The sequence below is a fragment of the Ahaetulla prasina genome, chromosome 2, assembly GCF_028640845.1.
Source record: "Ahaetulla prasina isolate Xishuangbanna chromosome 2, ASM2864084v1, whole genome shotgun sequence".
NCBI lineage: Eukaryota > Metazoa > Chordata > Lepidosauria > Squamata > Colubridae > Ahaetulla > Ahaetulla prasina.
In genome coordinates, this window is record NC_080540.1 from 147,308,580 (window position 1) to 147,329,447 (window position 20,868).

General features: G+C 41.0%; 2 protein-coding genes across 5 annotated transcripts in view; one reads left to right on the forward strand and one right to left on the reverse strand.

The window, feature by feature from the left end:
• The first annotated feature begins 430 nt into the window (after positions 1 to 430).
• PYM1 (PYM homolog 1, exon junction complex associated factor) lies at positions 431 to 15,873 on the forward strand. Of its 3 annotated transcripts, none has more exons than XM_058167464.1 (5): positions 431 to 602; positions 5,417 to 5,510; positions 8,116 to 8,381; positions 11,956 to 12,047; positions 14,217 to 15,873. In XM_058167464.1, the coding sequence occupies exons 1-5, from the start codon at positions 479 to 481 to the stop codon at positions 14,280 to 14,282; spliced, it is 642 nt and encodes a 213-aa protein (XP_058023447.1). In that variant the 5' UTR covers positions 431 to 478; the 3' UTR covers positions 14,283 to 15,873. The 3 variants fall into 3 exon arrangements, 2 of the variants coding, with proteins under 2 accessions (XP_058023447.1, XP_058023446.1); XR_009153277.1 differs by having other exon boundaries at positions 435 to 602; positions 8,116 to 8,730; XM_058167463.1 differs by lacking the exons at positions 11,956 to 12,047; positions 14,217 to 15,873 and having other exon boundaries at positions 436 to 602; positions 8,116 to 9,355.
• TMEM198 (transmembrane protein 198) overlaps positions 8,341 to 20,868 on the reverse strand; it is an 80,665-nt gene continuing 68,137 nt past the window's right edge. Inside the window, exon 6 of one of the 2 annotated variants that reach the window (XM_058167459.1) lies at positions 8,341 to 8,460. The gene's annotated coding sequence lies outside the window, so the exon portion shown is untranslated. Of the gene's footprint in view, positions 8,461 to 15,877; positions 15,889 to 20,868 lie in introns of those variants that run through there. The other variant, XM_058167462.1, reaches the window with a different exon arrangement.

Consider the following 20,868-nt stretch of genomic DNA (forward strand, 5'->3'; position numbering starts at 1 on the left):
TTGCTTATTTTTCTGTATTTGGCCCTCACTCAAAAAACTTTGGACACCCCTGTACTAAAGCATACATTAACTGCAAGAACTGGCCTCGATCCGATTCCTAAGATAAAACTTTAGCAAACGCTGCCTCTGTTCCAAATGGTTACAGAAGAGGATTTGCAAGATCAGGCAAAGTATTTAAAATAAAATCGGGAAGGAGAGCTGTGCTGCGTTGCTATAAACAGGTGGAATCCTTCTTTTTGGTGCAATATTTGCTGAATAAACAAGAGAACGCAGTGAATGAATAGCACTCAGACAGAATAGCACTCAGACAGACAGTTGGAAGTTAAGGAAGTTGGCTTCGCGGTTCAAAACATTTTTAATTTTAGTTTTGGCACGCAGAACTGCTGGCGAGATCCCACCCTCCAGATGGCGAAGCGTCGGACACCAAGAGCGCAAAAAGCCAAAGTGAAGCACAAAAGCAGTTCCGCTCCGGGACAAAATGGCCGCCGGAGCCCTCGTCTTCTCCTCCCCTCCGCGCCATATCCGGGGGAGAGGGGGGGGGATGCGACCGGAAGTGGGTCGCGTTTCCAAGATGGCGACTCCCTATGTTACTGATGAAACCGGTGAGTGTGGGAGCTACGGTTGGGGTGTGAGGGACGTAATTTCGAGTGCCGGACTCTTTCTTCCCCTGACTCCCCCCAACTCGGACATCCGCCCCACCACCTTCACGGCCGGCCGCTCCATCCCCGGTTCTTTTCCGAAGCGAGGCTCCTCCCCATCTCCATCCTCGCTTGTCCGTCCCGCTCTTACGCCACGCCCCCTTCCTCGAGGGCGTCCCTCCTTTCTCTCTGGGCTTGCCTGTCCTCCTCGCCGCTGGGCCCCGCCCCTTCCCGGGCTCGCCTTCTCGCGGCACGCCCCTTGCAGCAAGGCCGCCCTGTGGGCGCCCGCGGGAAACCGGCCCCGTGGCAGCTGCGAGGCGCGCAGGTTTCCCCTCCTTCGCTTTCTCACGTGCGTAACAGCAAGAGAGCAGCCCCTACGGGGATTGCCTTTGCCGTATCCCAGGAATTCCCTTGGGACTGTTACGTCGGAGGACGTCTAACGCTAAATAAAGCTTTGTAGTCTAGGATTGTGGCTTCCTTGTATATATGCGTACATGTGTCCTTTTCCATCGAAGCTCTTGTAAAAGTATTGGACCACCAATTCCCATCATCCCCAACCAGTTTAGGTGGAAAAGATGGGGATTGCAGAACAATATATCAGGTTTAGGGGGAAAACGGTATCTAAATCAAATTTAGGGGTATCTACTTAGAGGTATCTGAAACTGGCATCTAAATCAAATTAGTCGGTTTTGGGGAATTGAGGTATCTAAATCAAAATTGTATCGTTGATGGGATCCAACAACATGACCTGATACAGATCTATAATCTATTTTTATTTCTTCCCCGCCTTTTCTCATAATGAAGTGGCCTAATAAAAGAAGCATTTGTTGCTTAAAACATTCCACTGATTTTTTAAAAATGTCAATAGGCCTAATAAATTCCTAATAAAATAATATAGCAAAATTTCTAAGGAGGTCCTTCCGTTGATTTTGCTTCCCCCCCCCCCAGGTGAGTATCTACAATTCTGTATGCATAGCTTGTACATGCCAAATATCTAATGTGGGTCTTAAGCTCATTGTTCTCCTTTTAAGTGAATTTTCATCCATTTTGGGATTGCAGATGTTACTGGTTCCTTCCCCCCTAACCTGTGTCTTTGAATATGACTTAACAGTTGTGCAGAATTTTTGAAATTTCTGGACTTTTCATATGTCAGCTTCTGTGAAGACCTATGTGTACCTACAAGGAACTTGCGAATACACAGTAATAACAAACCTTGGTTTACACCTAAACTTAAGCAGCTACGACATTCCAAAGAGGAAGCCTACAGAAAAGGTGATAAAATGCTGTACAATCAGGCCAGAAATGCACTAACAAGGGAGATAAGAGCAGCAAAAAGAAGCTACTCTGAAAAGCTAAAGAATCAATTTTCAGCAAATGAACCAGCAAACATGTGGAAAACTCTTAAAAATATCACCGGCTATGGCAAACCTCCTTCCCAGGCTGAAGGTAATCAACAACTGGCAGATGACCTGAATGAGTTTTACTGCAGGTTTGAAAGGAAACTACAGCCACCTATCTCCACAACCCCCATCTCAGACACACCAACAACAGCCAAGCCTCCTACAACTGACCCCATTTCATTGGGTTCACAACCCCTAGTGATCACAGAAAAGGAAGTGCAGGACCTATTTCACAGACAAAAGCCAGGAAAAGCTCCAGGCCCAGACAAGATAACTCCTTCTTGCTTAAAAGTCTGTGCTGTCCAATTGGCCCCCATCTTCACCCATATTTTCAATAAATCACTAGAGATGTGCTATGTTCCTTCTTGCTTCAAACGCTCTACCATCATCCCAGTGCCGAAGAAGCCCACCATCAAGGAACTGAATGACTACAGACCAGTTGCTCTAACATCTGTAGTCATGAAAACCTTTGAAAGGCTAGTGCTTTCCTACCTGAAAACCATCACGAATCCGCTCTTAGACCCCTTGCAATTTGCATACCGAGCAAATAGATCAACAGATGATGCTGTTAATATGGCTCTGCACTACATCCTACAACATCTTGAGTCTCCAAAGACCTATGCAAGGGTCCTTTTTGTAGACTTTAGTTCAGCATTCAATACCATCATTCCAGACATTCTTCTAACTAAGCTAAACCAGCTACAGGTACCGGAACAGACTTGTAAGTGGATCACAAGCTTCCTAACAAACAGGAAGCAGCAGGTGAAGCTAAGCAAGATCACATCAAATACCTGTACAATTAGCACAGGGCCCCCAAGGCTGTGTGCTCTCCCACTTCTCTTCTCTCTGTATACCAATGACTGCATCTCCAATGATCCATTTGTTAAGCTACTGAAGTTCGCAGATGACACAACAGTGATTGGTCTCATTCGAGACAATGACGAATCCGCATATAGACGAGAGGTCGAACGACTAGCCTTGTGGTGCAACCAAAACAATCTGGAACTGAACACACTCAAAACCGTAGAAATGGTGGTAGACTTTAGGAAAAACCCTTCCATACTTCCACCTCTCACAATACTTGACAACACAGTATCAACAGTAGAAACCTTCAAATTTCTGGGTTCTATCATATCGCAAGATCTCAAATGGACAGCTAACATCAAAACATCATTAAAAAGGACAACAAAGAATGTTCTTTCTGCGCCAACTCAGTAAGCTCAAACTGCCCAAGGAGCTGCTGATCCAGTTCTACAGAGGAATTATTGAGTCTGTCATTTGCACCTCTATAACTGTCTGGTTCGGTTCTGTAACCCAACAAGAAAAACACAGACTTCAGAGGATAATTAGAACTGCAGAAAAAATAATTGCTACCAACTTGCCTTCCATTGAGGACCTGTATACTGCACGAATCAAGAAGAGAGCCGTGAAAATATTTGCAGATCCCTCGCATCCTGGACATAAACTGTTTCAACTCCTACCCTCAAAACGACGCTATAGAGCACTGCACACCAGAACAACTAGACACAAGAACAGTTTTTTCCCGAAGGCCATCACTCTGCTAAACAAATAATTCCCTCAACACTGTCAGACTATTTACTGAATCTGCACTACTATTAATCGTTTCATAGTTCCCATCACCAATCTCTTTCCACTTATGACTGTATGACTATAACTTGTTGCTGGCAATCCTTATGATTTATATTGATATATTGATCATCAATTGTGTTGTAAATGTTGTACCTTGATGAACGTATCTTTTCTTTTATGTACACTGAGAGCATATGCACCAAGACAAATTCCTTGTGTGTCCAATCACACTTGGCCAATAAAATTCTATTCTATTCTATTCTAGACCAATGAAGTTTCAGGGTAATCCTCCTGGACTTTTTAGCAAATCCATATATAATAGAAGAGCCTCTTTGATACCGCGTTTTCAATATAAAAATCTTGTTTATAATGTTTTTTCTCTTCAGAATAGTTTTATGAGATGGATTAAATTAAGAGAGAAATTGACCAAAGTCACCTTGTCAGTGTTGTGTCTGAACTACACATTTGAATCCAAGCCTCTTTAGTAAATTGCTGCGGTTGGTTTAAGGAAGCGTTACTGCCTCTAAAAATATTAGTGATTTTTGTATGCATGTTTTCCTTATGGCAGTTTTAATTTGTTATATGTGTTACGCATTCATTGTGTTGCATATGATCTTATGCTGCACATCTGCCATTTTATCTTCTTTTTTTAATGAGAATCCTGTGCTAACTTACAGGATCACTGACAGAAACATTTTATAAGTGTTGCCCTGTAAAAAAAAAAATCCATCATTACTTGTGAGGAAGTGCAGAGGCATTTTGCTTTAATTTCTTTATATCTTTAACTTTCATATAAAAAAAGGGAAAAAGTCTCCTTTGCGTTAGTTCCTCAATTCCTCATGACATCATGGAAACCCCCATCTAACTTTATTACCAAAGGTACCAAAGTGGTTTGCCATTGTTTTTTGCTAAAAGTTTTTTTTTTAATTTCTTTGTCTAGTGAGTCCAAAACCTTGGTATTTCTTAGTGGTCAGTGGTCGCCCTTCCAGACACTAACCAGGGTCAACTCACTCCTAGTGGTGCACACTGACTTTCCTCATTTATCAGCGGGAAGACTCAAGTCCAGGAAGTCCCCACTGGCACTTGCACAATATCTGCCCAATAATTTTAACATCGATTCCCAATGGAAAGCCAAATGGGTCGCTGAATGCCCAGATGTAGGAAGACATACTGTATAAATGACCCCACGAAAAAGGCGCCAGGCTTTGAACCACTATGTCAGCAATGGACAATCCTGAATAGGATTCGCATCTCACACAGTGTCTGCTGGGACTCACTGTATAAATGGGGACTAGTATCTTGCCTTCAGTGTGACTGGGGTCCCATGTCAAACTGTAGATCACGTTGTGACTGGCTATAAGCTGACGGCATATACTGGTCCAGGATCTGATTTTTTTTTCATGATGCTCTGCCCTTCAATGGTTAGATGACCTAGCCCTAGACATTGGTATTTGAATACACCTCATTTAAACATATTTTATTGTGTTTTATTAATTTAGGTAAAATGTTAATATATATTGCTGGTCCATGTATGACATGCCATACACTAAATAAATAATTTTTATGATTAGTTGAACATCTATGATTAGGCTGCTTGTGCGAATTTGAATGGCTGGTTGGGTTTGTGTATATCTTTTTCCTGTTTTGCAGAGGAATTTTTCGCAATTTTTTTTAAAGCTTGAAATTCCTATTGATCACCCAGGAAAATATGACTGATTGGTTGGTTGATTGATTGACTGATTGATAGTGGTTTCCTTCCCAAACTAAAATAACCAATCCATATTTCAGGAAAATACATCGCATCCACACAGCGTCCAGATGGTACCTGGAGGAAACAAAGACGGGTGAAAGAAGGCTATGTTCCCCAAGAAGAAGTGCCGGTGTAAGTCTGATCTTCATCCTGCTCCTCTTGTGGATATACAGAGAAGTAGCCACACAAGCAAAAATAAATGCTTGTAACAGCTTAAAGGCTAACCTAAGCATGATTGCCGTGGATCACAAACTACCTTATCTGATGCACAAAATGTTATTTTATATAGTCTTTATCCTCCCCTTGTATTAGTTGTGTATATGTGATGCTCCCTGCATTTGCTGAAGCAGACTGTAGTTCATGAAATCTCATTTGATTAGAAATCCGTTAGTCCTTAAGGTAGCACCTTAAGGGTAGGAGGGCAAAAAAGCAAAAAACAGGGCTACGACATTGCCAGGGGACATACACGGACAGATAGACACACACACACACACACACGTGCACATATCCCTTCCGTCATCATCTTCAGTCTTTGGAATGATATTCTTGAAAAAAACAGTTTTCATTAGTGATGTGGCCTCAGATCAGGAAGAACTTGATCTGCTTTTGATAGGAAAAGCTTGGAATTCTCACTAAGCATTTAATGCTTTTCGATTTTTTTTAGACTGACTTTTCAAACATTTAGATGTTCAAGACAGTATATACTTATAATTCTGACTATCTCAGTTTCCTTTTCCTCTTACAGCTTTTCTTCAGCTGGGATGGCTGAAGTGAAATTTCCTTATTCCAGGGCAATAAGTTTCTGAACATATTATTTACATTATAGTTTTTCTTTACTTGTAATGGAACGATGGATAGGTTTTTTTTCCAGTATTTTTTCTAACGTGTGCTGTGTTAAAAGTTATTGGCTGATTATGAACGTTTAGTTTCATGACTATCATGGTGAGATCCAGTTTGTGAATCCTTTAGAAAAAGGGCGGGGAATTATGGCCCCTTTATGACCCGTGGATTTCAACTCCCAGAATTCCTGAGCCAGCTAGGCTAGCTCAGGAATTCTGGGAGTTGAAGTTCACAGGTCATAAAGGGACCATAGTTCTGTACCCTTGCTTTAGAACTATGCAGGACTATGACTTCAGTGTGAACGGAGAACAAAGCTCACATTGCATTGTATAATTACAGTACTGTAGGATTATGAATAATTCTAAACAGTTTACAACGTTTTTCTCAGGACTGTAACAGTAATAATGATTTTTATATACCTTGGAGGGCACCAAGCTGGGAAGGTTTCCTCAGAATGGTATAAAGAATGTCCATTGATCAATCAGCTGCAAGAAAGATTCAATGCTTTGCTAAAGTATTTTCATTTACCTGGAATGTAATGCAGCAGGAAGCGAGAAACACAGGGCATTGGGGCATTTTGTGGAACTATGCTGTAGCCAAATTTAAAGTTTTATATTCTGTAAACCGCCTTGAGTTGCCATATGCGAATAGGTGGCAATATAAATTCCCTAAATAAATAAAGGGAGAAAAGGAAGTCAGAGGAACTAGGATGCTGATGCAGCACCTGTTTGCAATTCCTTAAAGCAGCTGCCATTTTTCCCAGGTTTGGATAGTGGTCCTTTGCAATTGCAGCACGATCCCAGGAAAAATGTTTTATTTAAGGAGCTCAATACGGGTGCTTTGCACATTCCCCTGTATGCATTTCAGCACCCATGAACACTTTGAATGAGAATGTTAGATAGCCATTATCTTTTTTAGACCAGAAGTGATTGTCCCAAGTTTCCGTGTTCATCTACTGTATTTTTTGGAGTATAAGACGCGCCTTAGTTTTTGGGGAAGAAAATAAGAAAAAAGCTGATTGGCAGGTGGATGGGCCTCCCAGAATACCCCCAATCAGCTGTTCCCAGAGGTGAATTTTAGCAACAGGTTCCTTGGTTGTGAGCTCTGTGCCTTGCTTTTCAGAAAAAAAAACTTTTTTCTGCCTCTGAAAGCCTCTGAAACAGCTACAGGAAAAAGCCTCTGAAGCTCTGTTTGGGGGCTTCTTTTCTGAAGCTTAATTTCTGATGCTTTTTTCAGCCTCTGAAACCTCCCTTTGAGAAGCTGGGCGGGGCTACATTCCGAGTATAAGATGCACCCAGATTTTCACCCTCTTTTTTTGGCGGGGGGGGGGAAAGGTGTGTCCTATACTCCGATAAATACGATAGTAGGCATAAAGCAGCATAAAGATTGTTTGCATTAGTCTACTCTGAACAAGGACTGTGAAAATTTGCTGAGACCACCTGACCCAAGCCACGTCCTTTATATTCAGCATACACTCTTTCCATTTTGTAGGTTGCAATACAAAGTAACACTTTTTAGATGACCCGGATGCTCTTAAGTTAGATTTTTGCACCTTGGTATGCTCCAAATGTTGTAATAATGACCTGTTTGATTCCCAGATAACACTTTCTTGTAATTTCAACACTTCTAAGCAAGTTTCAAACAGTCAGTCCTGGTGGAGGGGGGGAGTTCCTTAGTGCTCTCTGAGCTTGGTGGTTTCCTGGCAGACATTTCATTACCAAACTAGGTAACATCATCAGTGCTAGGACTCTTCTATCAGAGTCACTCCTCTCAGTCCAACCTATTTTACAGAAGCTCTGTGTGTGGATAAAGTGAAGATAACCTTCCGTGTGTACCGCCTTGAGCTTCCAAAGGAAACATGGTCTGTCTTTACACCACATTCTTTTATTTCATGCAGGTATGAGAATAAATATGTGAAGTTTTTTAAAAGCAAGCCAGAGTTACCTCCAGGCTTGAATCCAGAAGTTAACACGCCTGTGGCCCGTCAAGCATCAAAGGGACCCGAGGGTGGAGAGACGGGGCTCTCCAAGACCGCTAAGAGGAATCTCAAACGGAAGGAGAAGAGAAAACAGCAGCAGGAAAAGGGGGATCGAGATGCCGATGACCTGATTCAGTCTCTAGAGAAAACAACCTTGTCGGCGACACCGAGCAGCTGCGGGGATGGTAAGTTGGCTGGGTCTGATGCCAACCCAAGAGCCCCTGCTGGCAGCAGGGATGTCTCGTCGGCTTCCGCCACTGCCACCTTAGAGAAGAACAAGAAAATTAAAAACCTGAAAAAGAAACTACGGCAGGTGGAGGATCTGCAGGCGCGGATTGACTCTGGGGAGATCAAGCAGCCGACCAAAGAGCAGTTAGAGAAGCTGGCTCGACGGAAAGCTTTGGAAGAGGAACTTGAGGACCTGGAACTGGATTTGTAAAGGGTTGAAATATCAACCGGACCTAGTGTGCGTAGGAACAAACCGTCCCCCGGGGAAACATTCTCAGAACTGTGCAACAAAAAGACCAGAAGATGGTGATGTCTTCAGCCTTCTTTGTATCATTATTTTATTTTATGTTGGTGCTGTCTGAATTTTTAAAAGTATTTCTCCCAGCTGTTGATGTGTTAGCTATCTAGGACTCCTTTAAGGACAACAACTTTGCCACCTAGTTCTTTCTAGTTTCTTCCTCCCCTTCCCACCTCCATTCCTGTTCCAGGAGGGTGGCTGAAATGTCATTTCACACCAAGGGGCTGACTTTCAGAGGCACCTGAGCAGGAGGAGCCATCTGTCTTTTCCTCCTGCCACTGTATTATATTCAACATTTTAACGTTCTCTGTAACAATCACACGGCCTTCCATCTTCTCTTCCTCCTCATTTTGAAAAAGGGATGCAATAATAAAAATTGCAGTAGTGACTTCTGACTCTAGGACATCTGTGTTTTCCCTCCCCCCCCAGTGCACTTTTTTTTTTAAAAAAAATCTTCTGTATGATATTAGCAATTTTATAGGCTTCCCTTTCTTTGGCTTGTGAATGCAGCCCAGTGTCAAAAGCAGTTTGTGATAAATGTGAAAAAGGCAAAAGGGACAGTAGCTCAGTGATGAAACATATGTTTTATACGCAGACATTCTGAAGTCTGATCCCAATTATCTTCAGATTGGGGGGAAAAAAGTCCAGTGCTTGAAGCCTTGGGTGGCCACTGTCAATCGGCCTTAACAATGCCGATCTCACAGTGCTCTGGTTTAGCTAAGGCAGCTTCCATAACATGCCCCTCCAGGCTAAAATGGATGCAGCTTGTTGCACGACCTTGTCTTACGTTGTGTGATCCAGACTTATCAAATTTAAGTAGCACAATTTATTTCCTTGGTCGTATTATTGGGCAGCAAATCTGCTTGAATGCCAGGTGGCAGAAGAGATTGAGCCAATCGTTGCCCCCTAATCATTGTCCAGATTTTTTGCATCCCAGATAAAGTCTCCCTGGACATAACAATTGTGCTTGGTTAACTAAGAGCTGGATGTTTTGTGTGAATCTGGTCCCTGTGTTTCATGTAAGGGATTATTAGAAATAGAATCGATAATAAATGTGTGGATATGGTGTGATCATCCTCGGTGTAGTGGGCACAGTTCTTGTCCCTTTCAGATAACAGGAAATTTGGGGAAAAGTGAAGAGAAAGGCAGAATAAACATGTATCTTCAATTTGAATAAAAGTCCAAGGGCTTCTTAGCCAAGATAATTAAATTCTCTCTCTCCCTTCCCCCTCCCCTCTCTCTTTCTCTCTCATTTCTATATTAGAACAGTGGTCATGAATTTCCACAGCCTAAGACCAATTTTGGGAATGGGTTCACTTAAAACATGGGACCAAATTTTAAGGGATGAAATGACCAATCTTGGGGTGACCAGAAGCTACACTTAACTTTTAGAATAATAGCAATAAAGTCTACAAAGAAAAGAACACTTATGTAAAATATGGGTAGCTGTGTTATAGACACGGCCAGGACAAAAAAAATTCTGTTTGTTAGTTTTTTGTGGGATGTTCTTTGATACTGAAACTGTTATTTTATTTATTTATGTATTAATGGATGTCATGCCTTTCACTCAGCAGCTCAAAGTGACACACAATACTCCCTCTTTCTAGTTTTCCTGACAAACACCACTGTGGCTTAAACTGCCATTTTTATATATTCTCCACCTCACGTGGCAGAAAGCTGAAATTGAGTAATTTAGTTGGAAGAATTTTTTTAAAAAATGTGTGGTTTTATACACAGCGAGACAGTGAGACAAAGGGTTGCAGATGATCCTATAGTACATGTTATCTTCCTGGTTATGGGAAAGGATCTGCAGTTTAATCATATTATATCTAGATATGTTAATATGCTAAAATATTTTCATCGATGTCAGAGGATCTTTCATGTGACCCAGTTGAGATGTCTATTCGGGTTAAGAAAACCAAATTTAATTTCACACTTCTAGTTTAAATTGAGAGGTTTTTCTTTCCATCCCTTAACACTGGCATGAGCAAAGTGCAGTCTCTGTCTCAGTCTCTGAGCAAAAATTGAAGCTTTCCAGGTACCGCTGGGTTATGCTGAAATTGCCAAAAGCAGAAGATGGGAAAGAAGCAAGGGAGTTTAAAACAAAATTAGGCTAAAGTTTCAGCCATGAAATCAGCGCTGCAGTTCAAAGTCAGTGTCAAGAAATAAGAGTGTACACTGAATGCCTTTTGTTAGAGGAAAGTAACGTTGGTATCAGATTGCACCTCCTGTTCAGGAAGGGGGGGAGGGAACCCAGCAGCAGCTGTTCTTACAGCTGTGTAAAAACTAAAGGACAGTAACATTGGCCAATGCTGGATTAGGGGTTTTATTACCTTTGTCCAGCAGGTGGTGCTAAAAGGTCTTATTAATAGGGCAATCTTGTATGCTCAGCTACTTCCTATGTATCATTTTGTTCTTGAAGCCATCATTTCACACACACACACACACACAAATATATGCCTTTAGATTAGGGGTGTCCAACCTTGGCAACTTCCAGATCCGTGGACTTCAACATCTAGAGTTCCCCAGCCAATCATTCACATAACTGGCTGGGGAATTCTGGGAGTTGAAGTCCATGGGTCTGAAAGTTGCCAAGCTTGGATATCCTTGCTTTAGATCAGGGGTCTCCAACCTTGGTCCTTTTAAGACTCGTGGACTTCAACTCCCAGAGTTCCTCAGCCAGCTTTGCTGGCTGAGGGACTCTGGGAGTTGAAGTCCACGAGTCTTAAAAGGACCAAGGTTGGAGACCCCTGCTTTAGATGGACTAGCAAAAACTCATCCCTCAGGATAACACATACACCCACTACCCGATATACTGAATGACAAATTTGCAGGTCCCTTTTTAGGCCAGCATGCCTGGCCAAGGCATTCATACATAACTAACCTAGATCCCATCCCAGGCTGGTTTTTCCATATTTCTCTGTAGTCCTTAGATGCAGGTCACTGCGCTCATGGCTGAGAGTAAAAAGAATAACTGCATCACTTGGGAAAACTAGCTTTGCTTTCCAGAGAGCCACTCATTGGACAGATGAGAACTCAGGATAGCGTTGCCTCTACTAGGGAGGATCTGGGGAACAGAACCCCTTCTAGCAAGCGTTGGTTCCAACTATCATCAGCCTTTCCAATTGTAGGCAATAGTGATGACTTCTTGTGAAAACGAATTGGAGAATACCACATGGTTCCCAAATATCCTTTATCTGTTGTTTACCCAGCTGTCCTTTTGTTTTACACAGAAAGATTAAAGGATCACCTGGAGAAGTTTAGGGAGACATCAAAAACACAGCTGCTGCTGTTGTTCCCCTCCCATTGTTTCCCTCCCAACAAGGTTTGTACCTTTCTCTAATTTGTACTAGGAGCAGAAGGTGGCTGATAGGTTTGATGAAATGCATGTTAATGAAAGCTATAGTCCTTAGACAAAACTTCCAAGAGTTATTATTCTTCCAATTCTATGATCTAGTTTCCTTGGTCTCTGATGAACTCAATTTTCCTTTATTTTGATTGTACTCCTTGTCGAGTAATTTTAAACATTGGGTAACTTTTTTGAATGTTACCCTTGTGGTTTTTAATCTTTCTTTCAAGAAGCTCAGTCTCCTTTTGACTTAGAGTCCTTTGGGGTAAGTGGGTGGGTGGGTCAAAAGACTGTAACCCAAAAGCACAAGTTGACAGGCTTATGGATTCTGGTTGAAAAATAAAGTCAAGTCTTGCAATCTGAAGTATTTTGCTTTTATATGATGGGCGAAACTTTTAAATATGTGAAGTGGGGGTTAGTCCTTTCTGCAATCACTGAGGGCAAACATTTGGTTATTTCATCATCTGCTTTCATTTGCTGTTTGCTCCAGAGTTTGATTTTCCCAGCAGTCAATATGAAAGAGCACATAAAAGAAAGGCAGAGATTAAATCAAATGATAAATAATACTGGGTTTTTTTCAAGTGAATGTTGAGTTGTCACCTGAATTTCAAAAATGAGTTAATATATGGTGTGGGCCTTACGTTCAGAAAAAAAGTTGATTGCACAGTATAGTATACTTTTTTATTACATACTTTTATATGCACCACAGACAAATTCCTTGTGTGTCCAATCACACTTGGCCAATAAAGAACCTTATTCTATTCTATTCTATTCTATTCTATTCTATTCTATTCTATTCTATTCTATTCTATTCTATTCTATTCTATTCTATTCCATTCCATTCCATTCCCATTCGCACTCCACTCCACTTCTATTCCTATTCCTATTCCATTTCTATTTCTATTTCTATTTCATTCAACTGTTAGATGGCATGCATCCTCCAAATGTCATAAATACAAGTATTAAAACAAAACTGTTAGCTAATTATTCTTTGCAGGATCCTTGGCTGACCAAATACACCTCTAGTTTATTTTGACAGTGTTGAGATTTATCAGCAAAATTCATTGGGGCAGAGATTCTTTAGCATTTATATTCCCAGATAAGAGAAGCATCTATCAGAGACAAAGTCACAAATTTAAGCAAAAATGAGATTTTAGAGCGTTGGGGAGTTTGATACGATGTATAAACCCAGCTATTATAGCTTATATACAGTGATGTTTGGTTTAATATGTGAATTTAGCCAAATATTATTCATTGTGTCATGTTTTTTTAAAGAAATCATAGGTTAGGGCAAGTATAAATCTAGCCAGAATTTTAGGATTGTTAAGGCTATTGACTCTATTGGCCCAAGGATATTTGTGTTTGAATTGGACTATGATCAGTTTAGCAAATCCACCAATTTAAAGACAGTCAACATTGTTTTTGTAGAGGAAATCCCCCTTTGATGTCAATCAGAAATTTCCCCTCAGTAAAAACTACAGTTCCTGAGAAGAGATTCTACAATAGGGAAAGGAGGATTACGTTCTTATGCTTGATTGCAATAATTAACCTCAAGCTTATTAAATTTTCATTTCAATTATAAAGATAAAAAGAGAATATTTGTAGCTCAGGGTCAAAATGAGGGCTCCTTGGTGCTCTTTGAATTTGTTTGTTTTCTTGCAGATGTTTCATTCCCAAACTAGGTAGCACTGATGATGTTACCTAGTTTGGGTAATGAAAAGTCTGGAAGAAAACAACCAAGCTTAGAGAGCACCAAAGAGCCCCTAATCATAACTATATTATATCCAAAGGCTCGTCTAATATGTCTATAAACATGGTGCTAAATCAGCAGATGCTATAAGTTTGGCCCCCAATCTGTTTCCAAACACAGTATAGTTCAATGATTAGCAGGTCAGGTCTGGGGTTCAACTGTTTCAAACATGAAACAGTTTTGATCATCAATTGCTACCTTTTGTCTAAAAACTGGGTGTGAGGACTAAAAACAGAAATTTGTAAGAATGTTGACTACATAGCTGAATAATATATTGTGTTATTTCCTTAGTTTTAATATTAAGACCTGTAATTCAATAACTGTGTTGCATAGAGATGATGAGAGCTGTATAACAACACAAACACAAGATTCTAAGTTGGTCAATTTTATTTTAGTTTCAGCTACGTAAAGGATTAACTCAACACATTTCTTTGAGGAAGAGCCAACCAGCTTTGCAGTGATACTGTCTTCACTCTTATGACACAGTCAGCTCATCTGATACCAAGTTGCTAACACAAAAGGATCTTGTTGACTTTCTGTGGTGTGACAATTCCTGGGTTGACATAGAATTCCTAGCCAGAAGGCTACCAGTAGGAGATTCCAGGAACTGCACTAACAATGCCTTTGTGGAGAAAGCTGTCCTTATTCAAGGAGTTTAATTCCTCTGAACCTCATTATTTCTATCAATCAGAAATATCAAGGATTGTTGTAACCTGTCACTTTCTCTAGTGAAGTACAGGTAAACCTTGACTTATGACCACAATTGAGCCTAAGTTTCCCATTACGAAGAAAGGCAGTTGTCAGAATTTTGCTCCGTTTTACGACTTTTCTTGCCCTAGTGGTTAAACCATTCTGGGAGTTTATTGTTCTCATCTTTTGTCCACATCTCATGTTTTCAGTTTCTTAGTTTGAGGACTCAAATGCAGGAATACTGTATATCTATTGCATGCAAATGAACACTGCGTAGATTTTAAATATCATATAGTAAAGCATTATGCAATTTATTTGATTTTGGTTTAGGGTATTGTCTGGACATGCTAAGTCAGTTTGTGGCTTATTTAATAAACCAGGGTTCAACAAACCATGCCTTAACATACTGTATAAAACCCAGGAATTCCCAGATAAGCCTTTAGTCTAGAGTACACCTTTGAAATGATAGGCCAGCTGTTATGTTCCTAAGCCAGACTTCTAGTTTGACTCTATGAAATTCTTAACCAACATATTTCAGCCTAATACACGAATCCAGTCTGTGTGATTAGGTTGTATTTCAAAGCATCATGGAAACTCAGAGAAAATTGAACTGGAAAAACCATTAATTCAACCATGGTAAGTGCACAACATAAACGCAAACTATATGTAGGCTTGTAGTAATTGAGAAAGTCTTGGCTTTATTCTCTATAGTTCCTTTTATGCATTAAGCTCCTTCACTACATTATTCCTTCATCTTTTGCTTTACTCTCTTTGAGATTCCAGATTGACTTCATTTCAGAGGAACGTGGAGTTTGTTTTACTTCGCAACATTTATAAATTGACACTTGTCAATTTTATTTTTATATTTGACAGTGTCAAATGCCCTTGACACTGACGGGCAGTACAAACTGAAAGGGAAGATACTTACTGTATTTTCCCTGTGACAAGAATTAGCAACATCGTAGAAGATGGAGGAACCAGTAAGGCAAAGGGAAAAAAACAGAAATCTAAATTCATAATGTCTAAAATGACGCCTTGTGGGCATAATTTGTTTTTTTTAAAAACCCTCCCTGTAATATTCCCGCTCTTGGTCCTCTCCTCTGAACATATTTTAGTAGATTCGAAAGCCATTACCAGCTTTTTGAGTTTAGCTGCTGTTGTCCAATTTGCTTAAAAGTTTCAGCAAAGAGTTGAAAGTTTCTTGACAATGTGTGCGCTCTCAGACCAATGCAACATCCTTCACATCTGTTGCACAATGCAGGGTTCATTACCGCATACTGTTCATTGGAAGTCGGTGACTTCTCAAAGCAGAGTAAGCAAGCTGCTACTTGACCCCCTCCAAAATAAGCTCATAGACGAGTAATGCCTCCAACTGCTCTGTAAAGAAATGATGAAGTGATAAAGAATGTAAGCATAAATGAAATGATAAAGAAAAAAAACTTTGTCTCTCCTCCGTTCAGGCCATTTAGCGTGCCACAAGTGACTAACAAAGGCATGGATGGGTGGACTAAGGGCGGGTCAAACGTCTTGTAGGCTAGTAGCTTTGCTTCACCTCCTTTGCAAGGGAAAGGAATTTTCAGTGAGGTAAAACAGCCCTTCTGACAAAGGGCCTCCCAAAGCTGACACGTCCTCTGCTTTCTGTTCAGCTCAGTTCTTTTGGAGGGCCTAATGTGTTCCAGATGTGCTGCTACGAATTCACAAAGGTTAACAATCTGCAGGGCTTTCTGATTTCCCAGTGCTTGTGAGTGTGTATGTATTAGCAACAGTATTTGTAAGCAACAATGCCTGTGACTAATTAAAATGTTTGTGGCTGGCAAGGACAGGCAAATGAATACATGGTGGACGTTTCCATGGTGAATTGGACATGACTAACCCCTCCTCACGCCAACAAAGTTCTGATCTGTCCAAAGGACGAGTACTACAGTCATAGGAAAAGAACTCGGGATGTATCTGATAAGAAAAAGAAATGGAGCAGCTCACTCCCAAAGGCAAGAGAGAGAGAAATATATACATCCTTAAAGAAGTAGGCCTCAGTTTGCAACCATTCATTTAGTGACCGTTTGAAGTTACAAGAGCACTGAAAAAAGTGACTTATGATTGTATTTTATACAACCATTGCAACAATCCCAACACTCTGCGCCATCCATGAAGCCTAGCAGGGGTGACTGATATAAAAGGATGCCTGCTAAGATTCCTGTTGCCCAAGAGGGCTACCGCTCTGCTGTGATGCTGGGTTTACACATACACACATCCAGCAGACGCTGGTAGGATGCCACAACTGAGCAGAGAATCACCAGTGATATGAGATGGAGCCATTGTTATGGATGACATTCTTTTGCTACTTTGCGGGAATCTTTTGTTTAGGGCAGTAATTGTGGTTTGTGGAAGTCACCACTGATCCACTATCACAGCCCTCCCATTCACTGCCAGCCAGCTGGCAAAATCAGAGCCTTCATCAGCCCATTGCCACACACATTCACAGACACAAACCCACAGACACACACTACCAACCAGTTGATTTGCAAAAAATAAACAGTAAACAAAAGTAAACAAATTGCAACCAGCTTTGATGTACAGTAGAAAGATGACAAGATGGAATGGCTGTGGCTATTTGGACTACCTGGATTTGGAGATGTTTCATTTTTAGCCTTGAGTAGGGTTATAGTTTGGATTGAATGTTTTGCTAAATGTTTTAAATATCCATTAAATAGCGAAAAGATGGGATACCCAAAAACTAAGTACAGAATGTCTGTGTGATTGGGTTGTCCCCATATTTTTCTGGACATTTATTTAGTTGTCCAGAATTGCAGAAAGTTTGAGTTACAACCGATTAGCTAAATGTACATGACAACTAGATGGCAGCAAACATATCAAAAAGGTCTCCTTGCTGCCATCTATTGCTTGCCCAGATTTTGCAGGTCAAATCTAGTAACCTGACTTTAATTCACTACTTCATTTTAACACACCTAAGAGACTAGGCTTTAGCACAAAAGTCAGAAGCTCTGATATGTTAAATTAAGACAGCCATCTGCAAAGGATAGCCTCCTGGAAATAAAATCCACATTCAGCCTGTGATTTCTGTCCATGGATGCTTTTAATATTATCATCATAATAAAATGATATAAAAATAATTATGTCAGCAGAAACTTTTAATATACCCCCTGTCCACCATACTCCTCTTTGTGTGTCAGAAATGAATAAGGGGTGTGTGTGTGTTATCTTTGAGCTAAACAACTTTGTTCCTAAATCCTTATGTTTCCAGTGTCTTATTATAGGATAATATTTCAGCCTGGGCTTTACAGTTTATGTTACGATTTTTTTGGCACTCAATGCAACTGCCACCAATAATTATGGAATTATAACTAAACTATTCCAGTATGTATTAAAATACACATAAATGAAAAGAGACAAAGTCCACTCAATATTTAACAGATAAACCAATTTACTTCAGAGGATAATTAGAACTGCAGAAAAAATAATTGCTACCAACTTGCCTTCCATTGAGGACCTGTATACTGCACGAATCAAGAAGAGGGCCGTGAAAATATTTGCAGATCCCTCGCATCCTGGACATAAACTGTTTCAACTCCTACCCTCAAAATGACGCTATAGAGCACTGCACACCAGAACAACTAGACACAAGAACAGTTTTTTCCCCGAAGGCCATCACTCTGCTAAACAAATAATTCCCTCAACACTGTCAGACTATTTACTGAATCTGCACTACTATTAATCGTCTCATAGTTCCCATCACCAATCTCTTTCCACTTATGACTGTATGACTATAACTCGTTGCTGGCAATCCTTATGATTTATATTGATATATTGACCATCAATTGTGTTGTAAATGTTGTACCTTGATGAAGGTATCTTTTCTTTTATGTACACTGAGAGCATATGCACCAAGACAAATTCCTTGTGTGTCCAATCACACTTGGCCAATAAAATTCTATTCTATTCTATTCTACTTATGATTATCAGCTAAGCACTTGCTAGCACAAACCTCTCTTTGTCCTGGGGGAAAGTTGATGGAAAAGGAATAACTTTGAATTCTCCCAGCAAAGGCTCCAAAAGCTTGTGATGTTATCTTTATTTCTGTTTTTATCACTCGCAAACTCTGCTGCTTGCATTATACATTCCGAAACCCAGAGGCTTAACATGCTGGATGCATTCACACAACATGCTAAGCCACCTTGAGATTAGTTCATTTTGAGTTCATGGATGACGTGTCCTGGGTTTCTACCTTGTGATTTATAATTTGATAAGTTCTGCGAACTCAGCCAAACCAATAAATCACAGTTAGGAAAGCCATGGCCAGCTAAAACCTGCTCTTTACTTGTATGAGTAGTTCCTGGAGATACCAATGTGTCAGAATTCTCTGACTTCCGCTCTTCCTGAAATCTCTCTGTCCCCGATTATGAATTATCAAGTAGACAGTTGTTTTCTTCTGCCTGCTCTGAGTTGGCTGCTATTCCTCAGAAACAAGATGTTCCAGTAAAAACTAAAGGCTGTGGCAATTGTTTCTTTGTTTTCCAATTGCATGTTCCTTAAGAGGCAACTTTTGGGTGAACTGGACTAGGGCCTCCATGGGCAGGCAGTGACACACAATAGGCATGACTATGCCACACGTGTCAGCGAAGTCAGGAGTGCCATATGTTCTTTCTCTGAATTCCCTGAGGACAGATAGTCCTCAACATAGGGCTACCATTGAGCCCAAAATTTCCGTTGCTAAGCGAGACAGCTTTAAAGCAGGTTTTGCCCTATTTTACAACCTTTCTTGTCACTGTGGTTAAGTGAATCACTGCAGTTGTTCTATTAGTGACACAGTTGTTAAGTGAATCCAGCTTCCCCGTTGACTTTGCTTGTCAGAAGGTCACCAAACGGGATCACATGACACTGCAACCATCATAAATATAAGCCAGCTGTCAAGCACATGAATTTTGATCACATGACCATGGGGATGCTGCAATGGTCATAACTGTGAAAAATGGTCAGAAGCAATTTTTTTCAGCACCATTGTAACTTGGAGTAGTCACCAAACGAAAGATTGTAAGTCAAGAACTTACCTGTAGTTTGATTTTGTTGTTCCTAAAAGGTGTAGGAAGGCCAGAGCTCCTCCCCATGTCACCTTTAACCCCAGACAGTAAAATGAATGCCTGCTTAAGCTTTTTAACACCTAGACCAAGGGTGTCAAACTCAAGGCCCAGGGGCCGGATCCAGCCTGCAGCGTACTTAGATCCGGCCCGTGGGGCTGTCCTAGAAACAGCGAAGGACCAGCCCACGGTGCTTCTGCCATTGAAAACCCACTGGCAGAGGGTTGCAGGAGGCGTGGTAGCCAAAAACAGAGCTTGGGAGCCCATTTTTGCTAGCAGAGTGCTCAGACCGCCACAGGCGCCCCTGACACGAGTGACGTCGAGCGGGCTATGCCCACCCTGGCCACGCCCACCTCCGGCCCCACCTAGGTCAAACACAACCCTGATGCGGCACTCAATGAAATTGAGTTTGACACCCCTGACCTAGACTGACAAAACCAGTCCTTTCATAGATGAAATTGGAAAGTATCAGCAACTTAATAAGAAAATCCTTTCTAGATATGAGCAGTTGCTCATTTCAATAATAGATTCCCTCATGCAAACTCCTCACACCAGCCTTGACTCACAAAAGGTAAAGACTCCAAAAAAAAGGTCCACAGAGAATCAAACCACACTTTTCTCTCTACTGGACTTGGTCTGCTTCTCAGTAATCTCTAAAAAGCAGGGATTCTCTATAAAAGTAACCACTCCAAGCAGTAACTTCCTAGAGACCGTCAATTGCTGTGACAGTCTGTCATGCTCTCCAATAAACTTCACCTTTGCTTCAAGCAACTGTCCTGTCGTCTTTGGAAAAACTGGTTCAGATCAGGTGAAGAATTTCTTCCAACAGGAGCTATATGGATGGCCAACAGCTTGGATGAACAGCCACACGGTTTATTTCCAGACCCAACAATGACTTGGTTTGTTTCTTTGGGACTAAGCTTTCCCAGAGTAGTTGGTGCCATGAAATCACTGCCTCTTTATCTGAGGATGCCATCTGCATATCTGAAGACCTTCCCAAGTCCATCTAGACAAAGTTGGGCATGACTAAGCTAGGCCAACTACTTCCTGTTTCAAAGAAGAGTGGAGCTGCTGGGCAAGAAAGAGATAAAGAAAAAATGTGCCACAAAGACATGGTGAAAACAGAGCAGATGGGGAATGGGTGAGCAGTTTTGTGTTTTGAGGTTCAGACAGATCGTAGTTTGCAAGGTACAAATTGATTTTTTGCTACTAGTTTGCTACTGTGATGAATGATGCTGTGTTTATCGCCAGAGCAGCCATTTTT